At 41.1% G+C, this 24,704-nt stretch overlaps 1 protein-coding gene across 6 annotated transcripts in view; it reads left to right on the top strand.

The window, feature by feature from the left end:
* pde4d (phosphodiesterase 4D, cAMP-specific) overlaps window positions 1-24,698 on the top strand; it is a 153,586-nt gene extending 128,888 nt beyond the window's left edge. For 5 of the 6 annotated variants that reach the window (XM_020593700.1, XM_020593699.1, XM_020593701.1 and 2 more), the window contains 14 exons: window positions 4,748-4,939; window positions 6,797-6,833; window positions 6,930-7,006; window positions 7,327-7,376; window positions 11,355-11,467; window positions 18,504-18,597; window positions 18,882-19,057; window positions 19,220-19,318; window positions 19,438-19,602; window positions 19,840-19,939; window positions 22,449-22,603; window positions 22,777-22,899; window positions 23,390-23,572; window positions 23,892-24,698. In XM_020593700.1, coding sequence (XP_020449356.1) covers window positions 4,748-4,939; window positions 6,797-6,833; window positions 6,930-7,006; window positions 7,327-7,376; window positions 11,355-11,467; window positions 18,504-18,597; window positions 18,882-19,057; window positions 19,220-19,318; window positions 19,438-19,602; window positions 19,840-19,939; window positions 22,449-22,603; window positions 22,777-22,899; window positions 23,390-23,572; window positions 23,892-24,395 — 2,068 coding nt within the window. In that variant the 3' untranslated portion in view covers window positions 24,396-24,698. Of the gene's footprint in view, window positions 1-4,747; window positions 4,940-6,796; window positions 6,834-6,929; window positions 7,007-7,326; window positions 7,377-11,354; window positions 11,468-16,362; window positions 17,195-18,503; window positions 18,598-18,881; window positions 19,058-19,219; window positions 19,319-19,437; window positions 19,603-19,839; window positions 19,940-22,448; window positions 22,604-22,776; window positions 22,900-23,389; window positions 23,573-23,891 lie in introns of those variants that run through there. The other variant, XM_020593704.1, reaches the window with a different exon arrangement.
* The last annotated feature ends 6 nt before the right edge of the window (window positions 24,699-24,704 follow it).

The raw sequence follows: 24,704 nt of genomic DNA, 5'->3' as shown, positions 1-24,704 counted from the left end.
TGTAGTGTCTCTGGTGGGAGTCATTGTTGTCTTCTGAAAGCACGCTGAGAGTCAGAGAAGGTCACAGTTTCTAAATACGGCAACTTTTTTCTCATATTTTCTGGGGCACCACCTTATATGCCTGCACGGTGTTGTTGCAGTATTCTTTTACGGTTATCATTTAAACATGTAAAGCAGAGTTGGCTGACTTTGTGCCTGCTCTAGGAAACCACATACATACATGTATCTATGCATGCAGGGATGCACAGTCCTCATAAATGTAGACACTGGAATGCTCACACTCAAACAGCTCTGACATGTCTCTCCTTGTCCTTCCTTAACTTCCTGCTCCCCTCTGTATCCTCACAGCTTTCTGAAATAAATTGTCTGCTTCCCTTTGTGTACTTCAACTGCTCTGAACCATACTACTCCACACTTTCCAAACACATCTGTGACTGATTGCATAGTTTTTGTGAATCTGCTTTATCTCAGTTTTACAGTGAAAGTTTTAGCATTTTCAGATGTTCTGTATAAACTCAACAACTCTCGTCGCACTTTGGGAACATACAGAAATCTCATGCTTGTGTTCCATGTTTGTATGGTATTGTTGTCTGGTACATTTTTTGGCACACCAGCTCTGAATGATGGAAAACAGAGGCTCAGTCTCCTCCCCTCAGCAGATTATTTATCGAAGACACTTAATGCCCTGACCTCTTTCTCAAGTACGTCTCCTCTCAGCTCTATTGCAGCAACTCCTGTGGTGTGCATAATTACTCAAGTGACACGGGGCAGAAAATGAATGCCTTGATCTATGCCAATTATTGTGTGTGTGCGAAAAAGAAAAGAGTGAGACAAAGGAAGAAAGAATAGATTGAGCCAAAGGGTTTTACAGTGTTTGGAGAAAACAACAACTTCTATCCTTGAATCCTCATTGTATAGCATAGATGCCTTTTTCACCATCGAGACGAGGTGAGAAAATTTGATTGGGATAATCATATTTTAATAATGTAATAAGTTTATCGTTCCCACTGTGTCTTGCATTGTAGTTTAGGAATGTAGCTGAAATAAAATTACATGACAAAATGAATGCAGCAAATAATCTAGCCTTTGTAAAGAAAGTGTTTTGGCTTTAACATCTACAGTATTTACAAATTTAGCGGGTGATTCAGATTCATTTTGAGCCATGGCCGTATGTACAGATATTAAATTCAAGTGTAAACGCTGCTTTTTGTTGCTGTAGCACACATACAAATGTATCTATTATCTTATCCTTTTCCCCCCTTGTAATCTGAAAAGATATTGTCATAGGAAAAGGTGATGTGACTTTAAGCCTTTGATGACAAACAAGAAGCTGAGGACTGTGAGCAGTGACATTTAGCAGAATGGAATTTGTGGAGCCTGACAGAGGGTTCAGTCATCCATCCAGTGTTTCTGCGTTTCCTTCCTCCCCAGTTATATCACGGTTCAGGATTACTCCCTTATTGGGTAAACTGTGGTTTCCCATTGTCTTGGCTTCTAAGTAATACCGGATTTACTTCCCATCTCAACAATAAATTCCCTCATGAGTTCTACTCACGCCTTTTGTTGATTCTCATAATAGAGTCATCAGGGTGTTGACATTTTTATTTTCTTCCAGCTGTGATGTCAGTGCTGGTGCAATACCTCATTAAGCTACTTGCAAAGATTGTTTGTGTCTTTCTTAAAAAGGGTGTGTCTCTGGAATTACACTGTACGCACGCACACACACACACACACTCGGTGAGTGGAGTTTGGCTGAGAATCACTGTGGCTGTGACATCAAAGTAAATGTGATAATGAATCACTTGTTAAGCATATGCTGGGTGTTATGTTACAGCGCTTTCACTATCTCTCTGTTGCCTTTGTCTCTGTGTTGTTCACAAGATGATGCATGCACTCATAAACAGAACAGCTGGTGAACGGACTGACCTGTGTCTGGAATGACAACTTATAAGTCACTTATGTGAGTGTGTGTGCATTCACACCTGCAGTGTAAAAATAAAAAAACAGATGGACCACTTGATGTGATAAGTGTGGGTGGGGAGCTGTGTGTGTGTATATGTGGAAATACTACAGTTTTGTTAAGACGTACTTTTGATTTAATATTAAACATAGAAAGACATAATGAGAGGAGTGAAGGACCGAGATTGGTGCGATATGTAAATTAAGACATTACAACCAGTTAGAAAATTGCCATTGTCATTGCAGCTCACATATGTGTCCTAGTTATGTGCGCTTTTGTCTAACAGCTAGTTAGAGAAAGAGATGAGAACAATATGACTGCCCTTTCCTCAGGGATCAGGCAGATGACCAAACTATTGCAGTCCACAGCCAAAACTCACACTCACTTCGCTGCTGCAACTCAGAGAGATCACAAAGAGATAGCATAACATTTAGCCATGTAGTTGTTGTGGAAAATATGCCTGGCATGTCCTGTATATCTCTGTGGCTGTGTTGAGTGTATTTGGATAAACTGAGATAACATACTGTTTCTGTTGGGAGAAGAAATTGCAGTAGAAACTCTACAAGGTGTTTTTTGGAAATATACAGTGTTTATTTTTATTTTACACTTTCTTTTAGGCACCTGCACTTTAGTAAGGAGGTAGAGTAACTGATTAGTGTTTCTCTGTTTTATGAATGAATGTTCTGCATTTAATCAGGAGAAATTAGGTTTACTATACAGCATTCTGGCTTTAATTTGGTCCTTGAAGAATGTTTGCTATAGTATGTGACCCATAGGCTCTGCACTGAATGGTTATTATTGACAGATTGACTATAACAGATGGATGGAATAGGAAATGGAGAGTTGGAAAGATAGAGCCCATCCATTAACACATGCTTGTACCTTGGCTGTGTAAGACGAAGCCTTGGACTGTTGGAGTGATATGGCTTTGGGGGGAGGAAGACTCAGCATAATCAAAAATTCTCCCAAAAAAAGCAAGTACAGTACCCTGTTCTCATAGCCAACAAATCAAACGTGCTAAACACAACTGAAAGTAATAATAACCTGCCATTAGGTCAGTGAATCACTTGTTGTTACCCTTCCTCTTGTAAAAAATATACAAGCTCAAGGCAAACAGCAGGAAGCATACTGGTGTTAGTATTGGTCATTTTATCATTGTATAACATAGAGAAATGCTTTGGTTGCTAGTTGGATGTTTTGGTTCTGGATTGGAACATCCTTTCTATACCATGTGACCACATGTCTGTGTGTGCTCACACTACTGTTTCTGTTCTTAGAACATCATCTTTTACATGCTAACATGAGCAGGGTGTCCCATACTTGTTAAGGTGTAGATAATATTGGACTAAATGTGTGGCAGTTTCCATATTGACAGTGAATGTGATGACAAAAGGGACATCATCGCCATGCATATTACACATTACGCTGAGGGGAATCCCCCACCCCCTGACCTTATCAGATTGCTCAGTAGCCCTAGAAATAAGGCAGATATCCCTGGTGACAGGACTTAGTCATCGCCTGGGTGGACAATCACTGAGGAGATTAAGGAGCTCATTGTGCCACTGCAGTGGGAAATGGTGTCTCTGGTTTAGAGATAGCTTTTAACTGTGAGTTAGTGGTGTTGTTAGAGCAGAGGTATCCCCTGTGACCCTGCACACAGTTTAAATAAATCATATCACTAGCAGGGCAGCACGGTGGCGCAGTGGTTAGCGCCGTTGCCTCACAGTGAGAAGGTCCCGGTTTTCGGGCCCCACCTGGGACCTTTCTGTGTGTGCATGTTCTCCCCGTGCTTGCGTGGGTTCTTTCCGGGTACTCTGGCTTCCTCCCACAGTCGAAAGACATGCAGCTTAGGTTGATTGGTGTCTCTAAATTGCCCATAGGAGTGCATGTGCGTGTGTGTGGTTGTTCGTTTATGTGTTAGCCCTGCGATGGATTGGCGACCTGTCCAGGGTGTACCCTGCCTTCGCCTGATTGCCGGCCGGGATTGGCTCTGGCCCCCCCCGTGACCCCGTTCAGGGACTAAATGGTAGAAAATGAATGAATGAATATCACTAGCGGTCATATGTACACTAGATGGCTTTGAATATTGCTGTAGAAGTTCTCACTGTTGATGATGCGTCAATCTGCCACCAATCATAATCATCTAATGCTCAGCTCGATAACGAGTGACTGATTATAATTTTAGTACATCAAGCGTACAAGAAATTTTACGTCAGCCAGCAGTGTGGAGCCTCATATAGAACCCACCTGCCCACACTATGCACGTCATACACAGTCTGTATGCATGTCATGCTCTGAATGTCACAACTCATGACTTTGGATCCAATTTACTGTACAGAATCATGTAGAAATGCATGGCAGAGCCTGTGCTGCTGCAGTGGAAGAAAATATTCATGTGGGTTTAGTCAGTATGTGAGTAAGCTCTGAAATCATCAAGACCACTTAGATGGATAGTACCACAGATACCTGAACCATGTCATGTAGCCATAAGTACAGTCTGTTACAGACAAACTTTATTAGAACCTAGCTTTTTAATTAACGCATGCTGTGTGTGCATGTGTATAAGAATTTGTGTGTAAAAGATCTGGGGATGTTGATTTGGAGAAAACTTGCAAACTGTAACCAGACATGTTGTAACATAAACATTAAGGTCATTGTGCACAACATCAAAATAATGTTTCAGTTCTGCACTAATTTTCCCCTGTTTACAATATACAATAAAATGGTGTTAATAGTATATTTTCAGACTCTGATTGTTATCCCTTTCTTTTTTATCTCCATATGCAGTTTTGATGTGGACAATGGCACGTCATCAGGTCGCAGCCCCCTGGACCCAATGGCCAGCCCAGGCTCAGGCCTTATCCTGCAGGCCAATTTTGTCCACAGCCAACGGAGAGAGTCGTTCCTCTACCGCTCCGACAGCGACTACGATCTCTCACCAAAGTCTATGTCCCGAAACTCCTCCATTGCCAGTGATATGTGAGTGCATGACATCTTTTGCTTTCACCTGAACCTCCACAACATGCACTCCAGTGTGGTGAATGCACTTAATTTGACCTTTAATGACTAGGTCTTAAAGCAGTCCTCTCTTTGGCCCTGCTAGGAAATGTGCATGACCAACAGCTGATCGTGCGGTGTCACATCTATTCTTGGCCATATCCAGTAGCACAAATAAGGTGGTCAGTGATAAAGTATCTACAAACACAGGTTGTGTGTCTGACATTTTGCCAAATTATCCATTTTATCTGTATACAGGAACTCAAGGGCAATGGGATGGGTTTTTGCACTGCATTTAATCTGTTTTACTTTGAATTCATTTGATCATTTGATTTTTTATGATGCTTCTTATAACGGCATTAAGCCACAAACATGGTAGTTACTCACACAAACCAGCGGAATCTTCTGGGTCAGCATCTATGCTGAGAGCACATTCAACATTTCCAACACATTGGTATCCAGTTACATTACATGTACTGTGGACTTAGTGCAACTGGAAATAAAAAATATTGACTGAAAACATCCAGCCTAATGGAAAGACCAATAGAAAAAATAATGGCCTTCAGTAACCTTAGACATCCACCTCACTGCTGCTGCTTTTTGCTCTGATGTATTAAACCAATGACCTTTTCTTGCTATGCCCAGTATCCAGTTACCACATTAAAAACCATCATTGCATGTTTTCATTAATCCTTTATGCCTCATTCATTCTTTCTTTTTTCCTGTTGAATTGCTGAAATATACAGGGAAACCTGAGATAGCTAGCAGCAGGTAGCCTGTCTTAACAACTCTATTTATGAAATTCAGAAGAAAATTATCCAGAAGTTCTTTACAAGAGAACACCTAACAGAGCTAGGAGAGCCGGTTTGTACTCCAAAAGGCTTTAAGAGTAATATGAGAAAAAAAACACCCAAGTCAATGGGCAGAATGGTGGGGCAGTGGTTAATGCTGTCATCTCACAGCAAGAACGTTCCAGGTTTAAGCCCTGGCTGACCTGATGCTTTTCTGGGTGGAGTTTTTATGTTCTCTTTGTGCCTGCATGGGTTATCCCCGGGTACTCCAGCTTCCTCCCACAGTCCAAAGACATGCAGCTTAGGTTGACTGGCAACTTTAAATTGTCCTTAGGAATGAGTGTCTAAGTGTCAGCCCCGTGATAGACTGGCAACCTGCTCAAGGTGTACCCTGCCTCTCACCTAATGTCAGCCCCCTACGACCCTCTTCAGGATAAGTGGTATAGATAATATCTATCCACAAATGCTTTTTCCTTCACTTTCGGAGAACATATAACCCATCATCTTTAGTCTGAATACCTTCCATTTTTGATAGGAGCACATGTCAAGCCTGTGTCTCTTTTGGCTCTCCACTTGCTTATTAAAGCCCACTGAGGTGCTCTTACGCAAATCTCTTAAAACCATCTACTCCAGGAGCTATGTGTCTAAAGGCATGAAAACCAGGAAAAGCAAAGTCAGTAACATGTCCATCCGACTTTTCCCTGAATAAATAAAAGTGGAGGAAGGTTGACTGTATGAGGGATGTTGTCAGTGCAGCCAGTACAAAGAGAAGTAGCAGCTTTTTCTATATTCACTAAATGACCTTATGTGTAGAGAAACATCCAACAGTAGAGCTCTTCATTTCTCTTGCTGGAAGCTGGACTATTTCACAATGTGAAGGATGGCCTCAGCTCGTAGCTGGCGTGTGGAGTAAACATGCCACTGTGATTGACTGAATCAGACACACTGAAATGAATCTGATATGACCCCACTTCCATCTTTAACATGAGCTGTCAATATACTATAGACCTGTATCTAATATTAAACCTGCTCTCTGTGTTTCTTTCAGTCATGGTGACGATATGATTGTAACTCCATTTGCACAGGTAAGCGCCGGCTCCAAGTTTGTTGTATGGTCTTCATATATAATATTGACATAAATTCATATGTAACTCAATCCTAATCTGTCATGTTCCCCTCAGGTTCTTGCCAGCTTGAGAACTGTACGAAACAACTTTGGTGCATTAACTAATCTACAGCAAGACCGAACATCCAATAAGTAAGTTGCCAGTGTTGCTTTTACTGTTTTATAAATGAGATCTGGTGTAGCCAGAGGAGTGATTTGAAGTCACTGACATGGTGCACCTGCTAGTGCTGTGTCCAGTGATTGCTCTCTCACTGTGGCTTTGCTCGCCCTCTGGTGTTTATATTGAGTACTGTGACAACAGTCTGCAGCAATACTTCCTACAGAAATGAGCAAAAAGAAAGTGTGCTTCATTACTGCATAGAGTCATGTAGAGATTTTGAAATAATCTGCTTGTTGTTTTGCTTTGAGAAGGAAATTTCTCAGTGCCTGTGTGTTTGTTTCCCTTATGACAGGAGATCACCCATGTGTAACCCACCACCTATCACCAAGACCACCTTCACAGGTAGGTGGACAGCAATGACATAATGACTTGTCCTCACTGTAGTGATTATAGTGAAACACAGTTGTAAAAGTATGAAAAATGTCTTCGTCAGAGAAGTTGTTGATGAATACTGGACATTAGCATTTTGACGTTTTATATGTATCTACAACTGCATTATGGTGTTTTACAAACCATTTATTATACCTCTGTGATGTGAGATAGAAGTAGAAATATTGGTGATACTATATATGCCCTCTTTGAGTTTTACTAAATAGATTTGAACTGATACAAAAGCATTCTGGTGTTGCTACAGTGATGTTTTATAATAAGGATAATAATCACCTTTATTGATAAGATGTTAGCATGGTGGTAATGAAGGGCTGGAAAACACAGTCATGCTTGTGCAAGGAGCCAAATAACGCACATATAATATCCTATGTGGTCAGAATGCAAATATGGATGATATATTTTTCAGAGTATTGGTTCACTGAACCAAAACAATGTAAAAGAAAAAAAGGATGTCAGTGACCCTCCAGATCTTTATGTTCTTTATCAATTTTTGCTTGACAGTTTTTTTCTTGAAATTTTATTCCAGTATTTCTTAAGCTATGTTTTTGTAAAGGTTTTATGATAGAGACAAGCTGAATAATCTAACAAGATGCTGAAATGTTTAGGTTTGTTTTGGTTTATATGATGCACATACCTGTTAATTTATAGCCCATAGATGTATCAGTACCTCAGTTTGTATGAAGTCACAGCTGACTTGGATTGTGTTGTAACAACTAGATGGTCAGGATCTACTGCAAGGCTGTCTGCAAGGAGGACACAGCGCAGACAATCTTAGATGGACAGAACAGACTTGTCCTTGACAGTCACTTTTAACAGTATCAGTGGCTATAACCTAGCTGGTGTTTGCAAGAGAGACCTCCACCATTGATAAATCATTTCCCTGTGTTTTGTTCATTGAAATTAGCCTTATGGCACATGCACAGACACCTGTACAGTCAGCTCAACACATATTCATGCACATAAATGGGGTAAAACATTTACATTTAATATTTTAAAGTACAGCTGTGACTGCTTGTCATTGCATTGTCATTTGTCACTGACTTAGTGTATTGTTGTGGTAAAGGAATTTTAGAAATAAATACTGATAGTTCTGTGAACGGCTGCACGGTGGAACAGTGGTTAGCGCCGTTGCCTCACAGCGAGAAGGTTCCAGATTCGGGCCCCACCTGGGACCTTTCTGTGTGGAGTTTGCATGTTCTCCCCATGCTTGCGTGGGTTCTCTCCGGGTACTCCGGCTTCCTCCCACAGTCCAAAGACATGCAGCTTAGGTTGATTGGTGTCTCTAAATTGCCCATAGGAGTGCGTGTGTGTGGTTGTTCGTCTATGTGTTAGCCCTGCGATGGATTGGCGACCTGTCCAGGGTGTACCCCGCCTTCGCCCGATTGCCGGCCGGGATTGGCTCCGGCCCCACCCGTGACCCCATTCAGGGACTAAGCGGTAGAAAATGAATGAATGAATGAGTTCTGTGAACGTTTGTAAATAAGATAGATGTTGGTTAAAACTAAATAGAGATCCATGAGACTAGGGCTCCTGAGTGTCTGCTTAGGGTGAAATAAAGGATGGGCAGTTCTTTCTCTGTACATGTGGGACAGATCAGACATAAAGAAGAATAATTCCGGATGTTTTTACTGTTTATGGTAAATTGGAAAATTATATGTGGCTTTAACATTTTCTTAAACTGTGACAGAATTCAAACTACATGGCATGTAAATGTTTGATGCAGGTAACTGAAATGCATCAGTATATTTGTTTTTCCCCAGAAGTGTACCTTCTTTGTAATCCTGCATTGGTCTTCCTTCTCTCTCTATCATCTTCTCCTGTTCACAGTCCAACTTCACTGTTGAGCAGTTCCGTTACATAGTTTGGCTACAGCCCTGCGTCTGTGCAGCAGAGTGGCCTCTCCGAACGCCGGTGTCTGATGTCGCACTAAGCATGAGAAGAATGTCATTGACGTCAGTGCAGCTGCTGTCAGAAAGAGTAGCACCCCAGCCACTGACACCACACAAGGGAGCAAGACAGAGGGAGGGAGAGAGAGAGAGGGAAAGAAAGAGCAAGAGAGAGAGAAGTGACAGAAAGGAGACAAAAGGAGGAGGAGGAAGGATGTTCAGAGATTAGTGGAGGAAACGAAGAGTGTAGGAGACTAATGGAAGTAGGGAGGGAATCATTTGCCAAAGACAATGAAGCTAGAGAGGGGAAATATTGTTGAGGTGACAAAGGACTTTTAAGGCTTGTCAGTGGTCATGTTTGTACACTAGATAGACCTTCATGGAAACAAAAATGGTGTACATTTCTAAATAGTGTGCATGTACAATAATATTATAATTAATTACTCCAGATTGTGACAGTCCTGAGAAATATTCAGGAGCTAAAAGACTACACAACACAGTGCAGTATTTTTAGAAAGGCTTTAAAACACTCTAAATGCTGCCTGAAATGTTTTGCTGACATTGTCATGTGATTACATTTGGTCTTCTGCCACTGTTTTCTTTGTCTGTGTAACTGAATTACAGCTAAAGTGACCCCCCCACCCCCCAAGATCACATAACATTAAAAGCCTGTGCTTTCCCAAATTAGTCAAGGCATCAATATTAATTGGCTTCTGACAAGGTGACATTTTCTGTTAAGATGGGCTGACTTTGAGAGAGGCATGCCTGCAGTTTCAAATTAAAATAAACTGAAGGATACTTTGTTGTGGCGCTGGTGATTCTAAAGCTCTGCCATCTTTACCATGTCGTCGGTCATCTGTTTGTTTACTTCTCTGTTTTGGTGCATTTGTGTACTGTATGCTGGGGGCACACATATTAGCATGCATGCACACACTATGGAGGGAGCTCCCAGCTCTGGTTCCCCTCCTCTATCACTCCAGTCCATGTCTTGTCATTCTCCCTTTCCCATCTACAGTGCAGTCCTCTCAGGCTTTAGGTACAGCTTGGGGAGAGCAGCACGTTTGGCTACCAGGGACGCTGAAGCAACAGCAGCCCACCCCCTATACACACAGCATCTATAGGAAGCACTACCTAGCACACACAGAGCACTGGATTATACCCTTTACTTGCTGGGATACCATGGATGTTTTTATTGGCAGAGAGGCTAAGAAGACAAAATCATGATGTGTTATGGTTAGCATTTTGTCTGGTATGTGTGTCTGTTTGCGACCATATGTGTCAGGTGTCTTTGTGTTTGTTAACCTTGTCAGGATGTTGTGAATGGTCTCACGTTTGTTCTGTGTTGGACAATACTGACATGGATCTTGATTGGTTTTGAGCTTCTCACTGGACCCACTTCTCCACGTCCCTGTCTTCCCTCCATCCTTCCCATGGCAGACATGGGCCTGCTAAGCAGACTGCTTTTCATCCTGCTACATGACTGGAATTATACCTCTTTCGTGACTGACAGTCAACCATATATACCTACTGTAGATCACTAAGTGTGATTTTTGTGCTGTGTATGGAAGATGAGTGGTTCTGTGTGGGATTTTTGTTTTTAACTCTGTCGGTTACCTCTGTATTTTGTGCTGTAGTTTCCTTACTGTTAACAATCACTTGGACACCCAGAACTGTGCGGCTGTTTGCCATCCACCACCTGCTACTACACTCCCTGGGATTGTACCTGACTTAATCTTAAAAGGAAGAAACCAGGATTTTAACTATAGAACTACACTGGAAATTTCTTTTCACCAAGGGAATCAATGAGCTTTGCCACATTTGACCTCTGACTGCTCAGTTGTGGGTTAGCATACAGGACAACAAGGCCCTATTCCCAGGCCTGCACAGCTGACTTACCTGTCCAGTATGAAGAGTCACCCATGTGTCTACTCGGGGTATCCCAGCTTAGCTGTATGTGGGGTGGGAGACCCCGGGCCTGGACCGTCCACTAGCCATCTGAAGCGGGCCCTTACTGACCCATTGCCCTCCTGTCTTGCCCCTGCAGAGGAGGCCTACCAGAAACTGGCCACTGAGACCCTGGAGGAGCTGGACTGGTGCCTGGACCAGCTAGAGACACTACAGACAAGACACTCAGTCAGTGAGATGGCCTCCAACAAGGTAAAAATAACCAAAAGGTTTACACCAAGTTGTTCAAGGCTTTCATCTTATGAGCTTTATGTTAGAGGGCAACATGGTAGCACCATGTTTGGGGGGGGTTGCTTGTTTTGTTTGTTGTAGGAATGTACTGCCTGTTTTACCTATTGAAGCATACAGAAGCTACTACCCATGATTCACTGGTGGGTTTTTTTTCTGGCTGACATGGACAAAATCTGTTATTACACTTCAGTTTTAGCATGACACACACACACACACACACACACACACACATATATATAAAACAAGCCTGATTTGAATGAATCTGCAAATTTGGCAGTTTTTAAATCAATCCTCACTTACAAATGGAGTTTTTTCACATCCTATGAGTGAAGAAATATACAAAATACAAAGAAATCTTCTCAGGATGGGTAAATTCTACAGTTCTCCAATATACTATATACTGTATGGTTATTCAGCTACTGTGAAATGTTTATTGCTCAGTGACAGGCCAGGCTGATGCACCACATGACTTTGTAAAAAATATAAGGAGCAGATAGGTCTGATACATTTCAGGCTGATTTAATTGGTTTTACTGTGTGTTATATTTTTAAGTAAACATGACCTCTTCTGTGTGGCCTCTCTCCCTGTTCAGTTGTCAAGTGTTTATCAACCCATAGTAGTTACTGTTTGAGCCCAAGGAGCTCACTACTACAGGTCTATATTACAGTCGGTGCTTTGATACCTTTTTCAGCACCCAGTCATCAAAGCGCACATTGGACTGCGTTTGTGTTGTATTGTGTATATGTTAAGTGACAGCACTGTCCTTCAGGCAGGGAGCTGAGATGTAAGCATGCTCAGTCACCTCTACTGTGTGTGAGGACATATATATAAAGGTGTGTGTGCGGAGAGAGAGAGGCCGTTATGCTGCTCTGAATTCTGATCAGCTCTGGGCTCTGGTGATGTCACACACTATGATGTCACACAAGAGGGGATGGACCTAGACAAGAGGCAGCAAGAACAGATGGACAAAGGAATTACACAAATGTTCCCGCTCACCGCTGATGTTACCACAATCACATGCATGACTAGGAAATCTACCTCATTTATAAGTGAAAACAAAAAAATATGTAACATATATTACCTCACCAGTACTCACAGCACAGCTATCCCTGGTTGTCGTGGCAACAGCCACCGGCCCAACCATCCCACTATCTCACTCCAGCAACACACATGTATCAAAGGTATTACAGTCAATACATCTCCCACACATAGTCGTTACTTTGTGTCTGTATCCTGCAGACTTCCATTTATCAGCAGCACTCAATGTAACTCTTAATTCATCAATGAAGGAAAGTCTGAGCTGCTGCTGTTTTGTGTTCCTTCTGCTTCTTTCCTCCCCTGGTAAATGACCCAAATCAGATTTAGACAAAATCTGGGAAAATAATGAATGCCACCTCTTAATATCAGCTTTCTCAAAGTTACTCTGTTAGTAGAGCCTGCCATGACAATAGGTTAAACAAGGTGATATACCTGTCTGTCCTAAAGGATCTCACACTAGGGTGATGACAATATGTTCACTATTACTGTTGTCATACTGTGACATTCACACAGCAGCTGAAATCCAGACTGTACAAACCAATGCTTATTTTCCAGTCACTATACTACACTTCTAACTCTAACAGTGTTATAAATGAGATCAGCATTACACTTGTGGCTTATCTGGTGGTTCTGGTTTAGGATGCTCCTGTGGTTAACTTTCCACCTTTTGTGTGGGTGTAAGTGTTTCTGGAATCAGCAGCTGGTCTTCCTCTGGCTCTGCTTTAGGAACAGTGTGTGCAGGTCAAGTTTGATCAGCATGCCTCTTTATGGTTTCAACATTTTCTGAGGCAACATTGGAAGACAATGGATTTTAGGACACCACGATGTCTCGTGTGAAGCTACTTTGGGACTGAAAGAGTACATTTTGGTGAAGGAAAGATCTCCTGAAGTAAAACGTCTAGTTTGTAAAGCTGCCTCTGTTGAACCTGCAGGTTTAACCAGGTAATAACTGCTCAAATGTAGATCTCCGTTTTCACTCATCATCTCAGTAGAACTGATACTTGCTGTATGAGAAATGATATGGATCTGGACTCTGGATCACTTTGCCCGGGAAGTACCACTGTGGTTGGTACAGTACTGTTCTCTCTGCACGTTTGTTTGAAGGCAGACCAAATGGTGCAGGCCTCAAACAGCAAATGTCATTGACTTTCATTAATGACTCAAATGTAGCGCTTTTGAAATCTCATCCATTTTTCAACACAACCTTTTTGACAGTCCAAACGTACAGAAACCTTTAAATGGTTTCTCAATAGTGATAACTCTTGTTGCAGCATTGGTCAGGTAAATGTCTGCCTACAGTGTTTAGTGACATCTGCATTAACTAAATGAGAAAAGTCTTTAAATGAACATAGATTCTTGACCTCAAGTCATGTCATCGGTGGACACTGCAGTGCTTTTTACAGTCACCATATGCTGCATCCTCTCCTCTGGCCACCACACATCCTGTCCAACCTGGCTGAAACCATTAAATTTTACACAAAATATTAAATAGACAGCACTCAGAGAGTGCAAACCTCCACCAAAGCAGATCAGTTCCTGATAATGCTATTTTAAAAAAATTGTGGATCGGGATGATAACCCAGATCTTCACCAAAATGTAATGGATTGTTCTGAGGGCCATAATCCTACCTTTCCAGAAATTTCAAAAACTATTCATAACTTTTTGAGCTATGCTGTGAACAAACCAACAAACAGCAATAATAACATAACCTTCTTGGTGGAGGGAAATATAAAAATGTTTGACTTTGTGTGAATCAGTCCAATTATTTTGAATCCCAACACTCTGGCCACTATCTTCCACATAGATTTTTTTTATACATTGAGGTAAACCTACTCTAATTAAAAGCTGCAACTCTAGTGTCTATTATTTTATTTGAATGTGCTGAAGCATAGAGCCTGAAGAACAAAAAATAAAGCTGTCCAAATATTCATGGTCTCCACTGTTTATCACACTGGTGTGTTCCCCCTTAGAATCACTTTTTAGCTATTAAAATGTTTACCTTCCTGCATTTAGGTTTCCTGCTCCATATTTTGTTTATATCATGAATGGCCAGCAGACTTGCTTCTCAGTCAGTACACTCATTGACAAAACAGTCGTGTCAATTAGCGTCGCTGCTCTCTGTATTCTGTAGAGAGGTGGCATCTGCCGCCAGAATAAATGTGCAATGTCTGAAAAGAAACAAATGCAGCAGAGATGTGGAGGTGTTGTGGGCTATATACAGCAGGGAACAGATATTTTTGTTCACTCCACTGAAGAACAAATTACACACAAGTCACAGCTAAGCTCGGTGTGACACTTTCCAATTTTTACCCAATACTTTGTGTTCACACCTCTAGGCTAAGCTATCAATATGTGTGTGTATTTGTGCGACTGGGAGAGGGAGTTTGTGTGGATAGTAAGGTGTCTGTGGGTGTTATATTTGTGTATATGCTCCAGCTGGGAGTACACCATGTATGTATGTATGTATGTGTGTGCTGGGGCCTGTGCTGGCCTGCTTGGCCCTGAGTCAATCACAACCGCTGAATCTCAGTTAGCTTACGGTCTCATCTGCTCCAGTGTAGCTGTAAATTACTCACAGTGCCAAGCTGGTTATAGAGGTGGGGTGTAAAGTAAGCAGAGACAGGTTTGGTCCCTTTGAATCCATGTAGCCGCTGAACCATTACAGACACACGACACACGTGCTCTCACACATACACCCAGAGAGAGAATGAGGAGGCCTCTTCAGTGAATTTCTAAGTTTATAGACACTACAAGATTTTTGATTTGCAATTAAATGTATTTTCTGTGTGAATTAAAATATCTTTTTTCTACCCCATAGATGTATTTTTCGGTTAACATTTATACCAGTACTTGTATATTTTACATCATGTTCATTAGGCCGTTGAGCGCTGTGTACCACGGTGTTTTAGTCTTCATTACTAATGGCAAATTTTATAGTCCTCAGCTGCTTTCTGTGTTTAAGTTGGTTATAATTTGACAGGAAGTAAGGAAATCTGTCTAAAGAAGTTTATCAGTTTCTCTGTATCTTTTGGCTGGTGGTTAGTTGTCAGTGTTGTTCTTGTATTTTATTTTTCATGATCTTTTGTCACTTGTAGTTTATGCATTTTAAGCAGAGCAAAACTTTATTTATATAGCACCCTTCTAAACATAGTTACATAGTGCTTCACATACTGTATGTCCACAAAATAAGAACCAAAAACAGAAAATAACAAAATAAAAATCACACAATAAAATCAAAAAATTAAATACAATATGCTAATTTCAGTTATTTGATTGTTGACCCTCCTCCTGATGGACATTTTTTTAGCTGTATCCATGTTTTTGTTTGCTGTTTCTGTGAATATATGTAAGGTCTTTTTTATTCTCTTTATATAAAATTATCTCAGAGACTTCATGATCAAATAAAATAACATTAAGATGTCAATACTATTGTGAATTACCGTAGCTAAAGTGCAAATTTTCTTGAACTGAGTGAGACATAGTGCAGCCTCTATGGACACGGTGCTTTCAGTTTCTGTTACTGACACTAAGCCTGGTCCAGGTGACGCGTGTTCCTTCTGCAGTATTAATGGGTTTTCATGTATTGACATTGTTCTCATCAGTGACGTTACTGTGACTCACCTCCCATGTACACTGTGTTGAAAGCTGACCAAGTTTTCTTTTACTACTGTGTCATGTTGGATGAAGTAACTTGCACTTGTACTACATATTTTTATGTAGAGATTAGGTTAGTCAACACGTAAACACATACATACACACATACTGTTGCATAATGTGAATATGTGTTGAATTCACACAAACAAGCGTGTAATCTTTGCAGACACACAATCGCATCCCGTTGCACTGCAGGAATTGAAGCAAAAGAAAGGGGGAGATTTTCCACTGACTTCAGTCCCAGCCAATCACACAGCAGGTGACCTCAAGTCTGTTCCAATCCAAGCCAATCACAGGTGAAGATGAGCTCACCCTTCTTCCATAGCTGTGCCCTGATTTGCTGCTGGTGTGTTACACTGTGAGAGAAGCAGTCTGTGCTCTTCACATGGGAGCTTGTCTGATACACACAAAGCGGGGAGACAGCCTGGGAGCTGTTGATAGAAACATTTTGCTGTCCTGGTGTTTTGGCACCTAGCAAGCATCCGCCCCATATCCATCCATTATTCATGACCTGACGCAGCGTGTCCCTGTATCTGAGTGTGTGTGCGTGTGTGTGTGTGTGTGTGCGCACACATGTCAGTGTGTATCACAGTGTGTGTTGACACAGTATGCTCCCATCGGTTTTTGGGGAGCCTCACTCCCCCTACTTCTCTCTCAGAATATGCTTTTCCTGGAACATGGGCTTTTTGTTGTGGATTTTTGCGGGCCAGGAGTGTGATACTTCTTTTATGGATTTAATACTGGCTTTACGGCTGATTTACATTGAATCAAGACCTGAAGGTTCTTCAGGCTGAGATCTTTTACTGAACAGAGCTGCGTACTGTTTTTGCTTTGCTAGCTGTTTAGTGCTTGCATCATTCAAACTCTATTTTTGGATATATACCTTGACTTTTACATTTTTGGATCTTTTTTCTTTTCTTTCTCTTTTTTTTTCTTGGTTTGTCAAAATGCCTGAAGCTAATTATCTGCTCTCTGTATCTTGGGGATATATAAAGGTAAGATGTGGTCTCAGATTAGTGCATGTTAGTTATTTATTTAGGTGTTGTCTTCTACACCTAATTTAATGTGATTGTTGAAGTGGAAGTGATTTTTGTGGATGCAGGGTTATATGACTACAAATAGAAGCCCCATAGTATAAATAGCGCCTTGCCAACATGTCACCCATGTACAGTAACAGTGCTTCATAGGTGTGATATTTCTGGATGCATCATTCATTTTGATGATGGAAAGAGCAGGTCGTGCTTTGAATGATGTAAGCATGGCTAACAGTTTTGATTTAACAACACCACTGTAAATTGATATAAATACTCTTTCATCAAATGTTATTTTTTTTATGTCACAAAGGCTGTCCTAGCCGGAATAAAGCTGGATTTTTAGGTCTATATTACTCTGAGTACTTGGATTATTCAGTATTTTTCGATGTAATGAGGGATATACCTTTTTAGGTTAGCTGCCAATCTAGGTAAAAAGCCAGACTTTATTTAAAAAAAAAATCTTATCTCACTATTATTTCATTTATTAGTTTGAGCAGTTATCGTTCATACAAAGTCAGCTCTCACATGTATATGTTGCTTTTCTACTCTACTGACAAAAGTTGCATGTTTTTGCCTCTTACCCATTGAAAGCCAATAGGTGTTTTTCAATACAATGTCATTACATAATTGCACAGTAAGCACTCTGTTGTGTTGTAATGGTCTGTTTTAAGTGATCAGTATTGATTGATAATCAGTATTGACTGATAAATCAATACATATTGTGCATTTGGACTGAAACCAAACAGCGTTTTTGTTCAAGACGTTTTTTGGTTTTCTGGCTCTATTGTTTTGCATCCACTTTGGAAAATCCCTGATTTAAAGCATTTCCCCCAACATCAGTTTTGTTTGGTCTTCCAATCAAAAGGTGGAGCTAAATTTGGGTCTGTCACTTCAGTTGGTCACAGGAGAAAGAGGTGAGAGTGAGAGGAGGTCGAGACAAACACTAAAGCTGAAAGAAAGAACATGGCTTACTGAATATGTACCGTCATGGCAGTAGCCCCCTGACCTACTGTGCATTTGTGTATACAGTATGTATGTTACACCACAAATGGTATCTTTAATGGGTACAGCTTCTATGATGTGACTGGAATTTCAAGGATCTATTGTGCTGATAAACGCATTTTAACTAACATTTTTGTGTTGGTGACCTTTCACCACTGGTGCCTTAAACCTTTTCTATATCTCAAACAAAGAAAACATTTATAGTCAGATTACATTATACAATGTATGTACGTATTACACATTATCTATGTGTGTGTTCTTTTTTTAGTTCAAGAGGATGCTGAACAGGGAACTGACTCACCTATCAGAGATGAGCCGCTCTGGGAACCAGGTGTCTGAGTTCATCTCCAACACCTTCATGGGTAAGTGATGGCACAGGAAGGTAGATTCACTGGGTTGGAATTTGATAAAAACCTCCATCCTGCCCAAAGAAATGCAGTTTGAGGTTTCAGAGTGAACCTGTGGTGTCCTATTTTATATGTGTTCCAAAAACATGCAGTAAACATAGTTTTTCTAGAATCTTTTTTGCTAAAGCCATGATATAATACTGTAGTATCAAACCCAACTATTATTTACATTAACAAAACTTGATTTTTTTTTCCCATCACCCTTCACTTTCCACTTGTGTTTTGGTGGCTCTGTCCAGACAAGCAACATGAAGTGGAGATGCCATCCCCTCACACGCAGAAGGAGAAGGAGAAGAAGAACAAGCCTATGTCTCAGATCAGCGGGGTAAAAAAGCTGCAACATTCCTCCAGCCTCACAAACTCCAATATCCCTCGCTTTGGAGTCAAGACAGAGACTGAGGATGAACTCGCAAAGGTGCGTTTGTGTCTTGACAAATGCTGTAAACACAGACTGTGCAGCAGTCTCAGTAAATCACATACCATGCACACCATCTAAAATGTACTTTGGGTGGAGGCTCAGGTAATGATTAAGAAAAAAGAAAAAATAGAATGTTTTGTTTCTCACTTTTCCCTTCAGGAGCTGGAACATGTGAATAAATGGGGCCTTAACGTTTTTAAAATCTCAGAGTTTTCTGTGAATCGGCCACTGACAGTCATGATGCACACAATATTCCAGGTAATGGCCGTCACTTCTTTTAGCCTATTTGTCTTGACCTTTCACTTCAAAATAAATGTTTGTTGAATGCTGAAATTGCTTTGACAATAAACTCCCTCTTGTTTTTTCTGTTGTTTTAGGAGAGAGACTTGTTAAAAACTTTTAAAATTCCACTTGACACCTTTATAACGTACCTGATGACCTTAGAAGACCATTATCATGGCGATGTGGCCTACCATAACAACATTCATGCTGCTGACGTCACCCAGTCAACTCACGTGCTGCTATCCACCCCCGCCCTCGAGGTGAGGTGCACACACAAACACACACAGAGCAAATGAACATACTTTATACACATGCACTGACATATACACATGCACACAGACACAGAAACATAGCTCATGCTTCCCCAATCAGCTCCAGTCAAACTCCTGCTCGATGTCCAATCAATAGCTGTTACTTGCAAGGATATTTTTGTCCAGTGATTTGATTTGATTTGACGCCCTCGCTCCTCCCCTCTGTGCTTGGTTCTTTTATTCTAGGCTGTGTTCACAGACCTTGAGATCCTAGCTGCCATCTTTGCCAGTGCAATTCACGATGTGGACCATCCTGGAGTCTCCAACCAGTTCCTCATTAACACCAGTGAGTCTAAATGCAGTACTGTCTTAACAGCTACGTCAGTGGCTCAGCAGTGTCGTTAGTGCGTATTCACTAACATGAACACACACTTACAGTCTGTTACCCAGGTGGGAACATGCACACTCTAGCCTCTGCTTCACTAGCACACACACAAACACACACTAGCATATTGCAGACAATTTCTCAAATTAATGAAATTTCATATATAGACCAAATGCACATGTATATTTACTGTGCATGAATGGCAAAAATATTTAAAACTGATCACACATGCACACCCTTACCAACATGCTTTTAATTACATGTGATGACTTTGACATGTGGTTTCAGGGCAGAGGAGTTCAAAGAAGAGATCACTATTGTCCTCAAAAAAGCCCCTTTCCTATTCTCAGGGCAAAAAGACAAAGATGTAGTCGGCCACACTGCACACTGAAACTATAGGCCACTTTCATATGTGGTCCTAAATCGGATATGTATCCGATGTTTTGCAATGCGACTTCAGTCTGAACGGCCAGGGCGCATGAAATGCGACAGACGTCACAATTCTGCGCTGGAGGAGGTGAGGGGTAATAAAAAAATGGCAATGACAACGGTGATTCAGGTGGTGATAACGTTTCCCTTCTCACTCGGAAATTATTAATGAATTCTGTGTCCGTGAAGCCCCTCACGGAATCCCACCAGTCCTGGCTCCGACTCCGCACCCACACATTCCTCTGTACAGAGGTAGCAGCCACTGATCCACAAAAGGCCATAAGCAATATTTGTGCTCTCCTTCTTCTTGATATTCTTCTTATTATTATGTCTTTATTTCGATTGCAAATTGTCAGGTACATCGCTACGCACATGCTGTCACAAGCCTCATCCATTTTTATTTCCGCAAACACAGTACGCTGTGTCTGACGTCACGTCCTCTTCTGCGTATGCGGGTCACTTCAGGGCTGTATATTGTTCACACATGAGACAGATGGCAGTCGCATTTAAATGACAGTGTGAACAACAGCGCAAAAAAATCGGATTTCGGCAAAAAATCCGATCTGAGCATTAAGACCTGCAGTGTGAACGTAGTCTAACCGTGCAGCCAAATGCAGATTGTTATTGTTGTGTGGAATTGGCAGTTTTTGCTGCCGCCCCATTACAGTTAGTCTGCTTGATTGAGTTTTGTTTTTGCTTCATTTTTCACATTTTAGACTTTTCTTCTTATGGAGGGGATGTTATTTTTTCCCTGACCAGTCATTAATGGCATATCCTTTTCAGTAGACAGAGACAGGATGGAGGTTGCTTGGGACAGTTGTTTGTTTGTCATGTTATTTTTACAAAAGTTCTTTTTGGAATTGTGTAGCCTGTATATCTACATTCATCCGTGTGTTGCCAATTTTGTGGCAAACCTTGTGATGTAATTTTTTTTTTTTTTTTTTTTTTTTCGCAGGAAATGAAATTACCATTCTCAGCCCTATCCACAAAACTCTTGAGTGGCTGAGTTGTCTTCCAACAGTGAGAACAATAGCAGACCTATTAGATTTTCTGAAAAGGTTGAGATAAGGCTAACAATTGAAAGGAGTATAAAGAGATATATCGAATTTCATTTGTCATTTTCACTGCATTAAAAAAAATTTACAAAAAAAAAGAAGAAATCTTCCCATAATCAGTGTTTCCTTTACTCTCAAAACCACAGACCTCACTATGATCTGGTGTTTTTAGGGACTCTGGGGGGAAGCCTCTATTTTTACAGCATGACAAACCAAACTAATAGTGTTCATACAGTCATATTTGAAACTGATGTGTCCTCAAGCAAGAGGCTGAACCCCTGTTATTTTTGCTTTAACTGTTTCACTTTTTTCCTGACTGGAGGTCCCTCAGATATTGCCTTAATTTGGTAATTTCAAGGAAAACAAAAATAAATAGTTTATATCTAAAGAGTATTACAAATGCGAGTGTTGCCTAAGAGTATTAGTAATACAGAAAAGACACTATGGGCTCACTTGCACATGTGTTGTGCTTCCCGTAACCCTCAAATGGGCAATCCCTGCAGTAAAGGCAGGGTGAGTCATCCTAGTTAGGAGCCACCAGACTGATCTTCTGTCAGCCACAGAGCAACAGAGCAGGATCCCCTTTCTCCTTTCTGTTGCTCTGTTCCACTGTGGCCAAGACTAATGCATCTTAATGGAAAATCTAAATACAGCTAGAAGACCTTCAAATGACCCTGAGTGGGGGAACCTCTCAGCGGAAAACATGCCGGTGCTTTCTTCTGGCGCTCACAGAGCGAGGGATGGATGTTAAATGTGCAACCGCAACACATATAAAAATTAGGGAGCAGAGAAATTAACACCTCAATCTGTTGAAAAGATATACCTTGTTGCTTAAGTTTTGCATTGCACAAGTTTATTTATTTTGAGTTTTTTTTTTCCATTTTATTATTTGTCATGATATACTTTTGGAACTAGTTTCATTTTTGAAAACTTGAAGGATCACAATTCCATAAATTACAATGATCAACTGTGTGTGTTCCTTGCAGATTCAGAGCTAGCACTGATGTACAATGACTCATCGGTGTTGGAGAACCACCACCTAGCAGTTGGTTTCAAACTCCTACAGGAGGAGAATTGTGACATCTTCCAAAACCTGACCAAAAAACAAAGACAGTTACTACGAAAGATGGTCATTGACATTGTAAGTGAAAACATTTACATCTCTTCTATATAGTTTATGCCAACTGACTTAGCTTGTTCAGTGGGGAAGGTAAGACAAATAATATTAAATGGAATGCATTATTTCATTTGGTAATAAATGCTTCTTACATTTGTTAGACTAAGTATTGATTGTTTGTTTTGGGGTGTCCTAAGGTGCTAGCAACAGACATGTCTAAGCACATGAACCTACTGGCTGATCTGAAAACTATGGTAGAAACCAAGAAGGTGACCAGCTCCGGTGTCTTGCTGCTGGACAACTATTCAGATAGGATACAGGTGAGAATAAAGCTGTCCACAAACCACAAGATCCATATCACTGTGTTTTGGTGATTTTCATACATATTTAAAGTTTTTTTTTTTTTTTGGTTTTCTTAAAGATTTTGTAATGCTTAGGCTTCTGAAAGCTTTTCACATGAATTCCTCATCATTCCAGAAAGATTTGTGGTGTTTAAAGCATGATGAAGTGGTGACTTTCTTTCGAGTCATGTGACGCGTTCTTTTAAGGGTCAGGTTTACAGCTGGTGTAAATTTGTTGCACTAAACCAAGTTGACATCTGAACACTGAAACCAGAGCACAAATATAAATATACAGATATATTTTTTCACCTCTGTGAACAAATCTTTTAAGCTCAACTACTTCATTAAAATGAGATCATTCCATCCTGAAATTTCATTGTTGTAAATGATATTTTGACCAAGCCCTTATGCTTTAACCATGCCTACATCATAGAATATGTGACAAAGATGGGAACTGTGTCATGTTCAGGTTCTTCAGAACATGGTGCACTGTGCAGACCTCAGCAACCCCACTAAGCCTCTCCAGCTATACCGGCAGTGGACAGACCGCATCATGGAGGAATTCTTCAGCCAGGGTGACCGAGAGAGGGAGAGGGGCATGGAGATCAGCCCCATGTGTGACAAACACAATGCTTCAGTAGAAAAGAGCCAGGTAACACACACACAGTCACACACATGTACTGTGTACGTATATAGACAGAAGTTATAAGCTAGTGTAAGATATACGCTATACAGTAAGTAGACTAAACAATAGTATACAACTATAAAAAGGAGAAATAAAAAGATGTCATTATATAGCGTTATGGCATTGGGAAGCAGCGATTCATTCTTTTATTACAGCAGAGGTGAAGGAGTCTCTTATTCAAAGTGCTCTCAGCTGTTTGACCAGTAGGTCGTGGGTCATGTATGACTGTAAATGCATGTTGTACATATGTCCACACTGAATGATCTACTCTCCCCCCATCATTTAGGTTGGTTTTATAGACTATATTGTTCATCCTTTGTGGGAAACGTGGGCTGACCTGGTCCATCCGGACGCCCAGGACATCCTGGACACATTGGAAGACAACAGGGAGTGGTACCAAAGCACCATCCCCCAAAGTCCATCTCCTGCACTGGATGAGCCTGAGGACGGCACTCGGCCCCCAGGAGGGGACAAGTTCCAATTTGAGCTCACCCTAGAGGAGGACGGGGAGTCAGACACTGAGAAAGACAGTGGTAGTCAGCCAGAGGAGGAGGAGGAAGAAGAAGATGAGGAGGAGGAGGAAGAGGATGAGAACAGCTGTACTGACTCTAAAACACTCTGTACACAGGACTCTGAATCAACAGAGATTCCTCTGGATGAACAGGTGGGGGAGGATGAGGAAGAGGAGGAAGCAGAAGAGGGGGATACCCCTTGCTCACAACCATGTGTAGCGGAGGGAGATGTAGCGGAGGAGGAGGAAGAGGAGAAAGAGAAATCCCCCGACACATAGCAGTTTATGGATAGCACCTGATTAACTGCTCTTCTTAGTAATGACAGATGATAATTTATAGAATATTTTTTTGGGTTTTGTGGAGTCTGTGTTTTTTATACATCTCTATTGATGGTTCCAAAGCGTGCGCTGCTCTCCACTTTGGCCGCTCCTCCAGTCAGCTTTGTTCTGACACGCCCACCGGTACTTCAAGTTTTTTTGCACTCAGGAAAACTCCTTTCCATTCCCATTTGTACTGAGGTGGTGTGTCTTTATTTTCCTTCTGCACTCCCCCCCCCTCCCCACTACAAGCTTAAGTTTAGGATATGG

The sequence above is a fragment of the Monopterus albus genome, unplaced genomic scaffold (genome assembly GCF_001952655.1).
Source record: "Monopterus albus unplaced genomic scaffold, M_albus_1.0 scaffold20.1, whole genome shotgun sequence".
NCBI classification, from domain to species: domain Eukaryota; kingdom Metazoa; phylum Chordata; class Actinopteri; order Synbranchiformes; family Synbranchidae; genus Monopterus; species Monopterus albus.
This window is presented reverse-complemented; position numbering and strand designations above follow the sequence as displayed.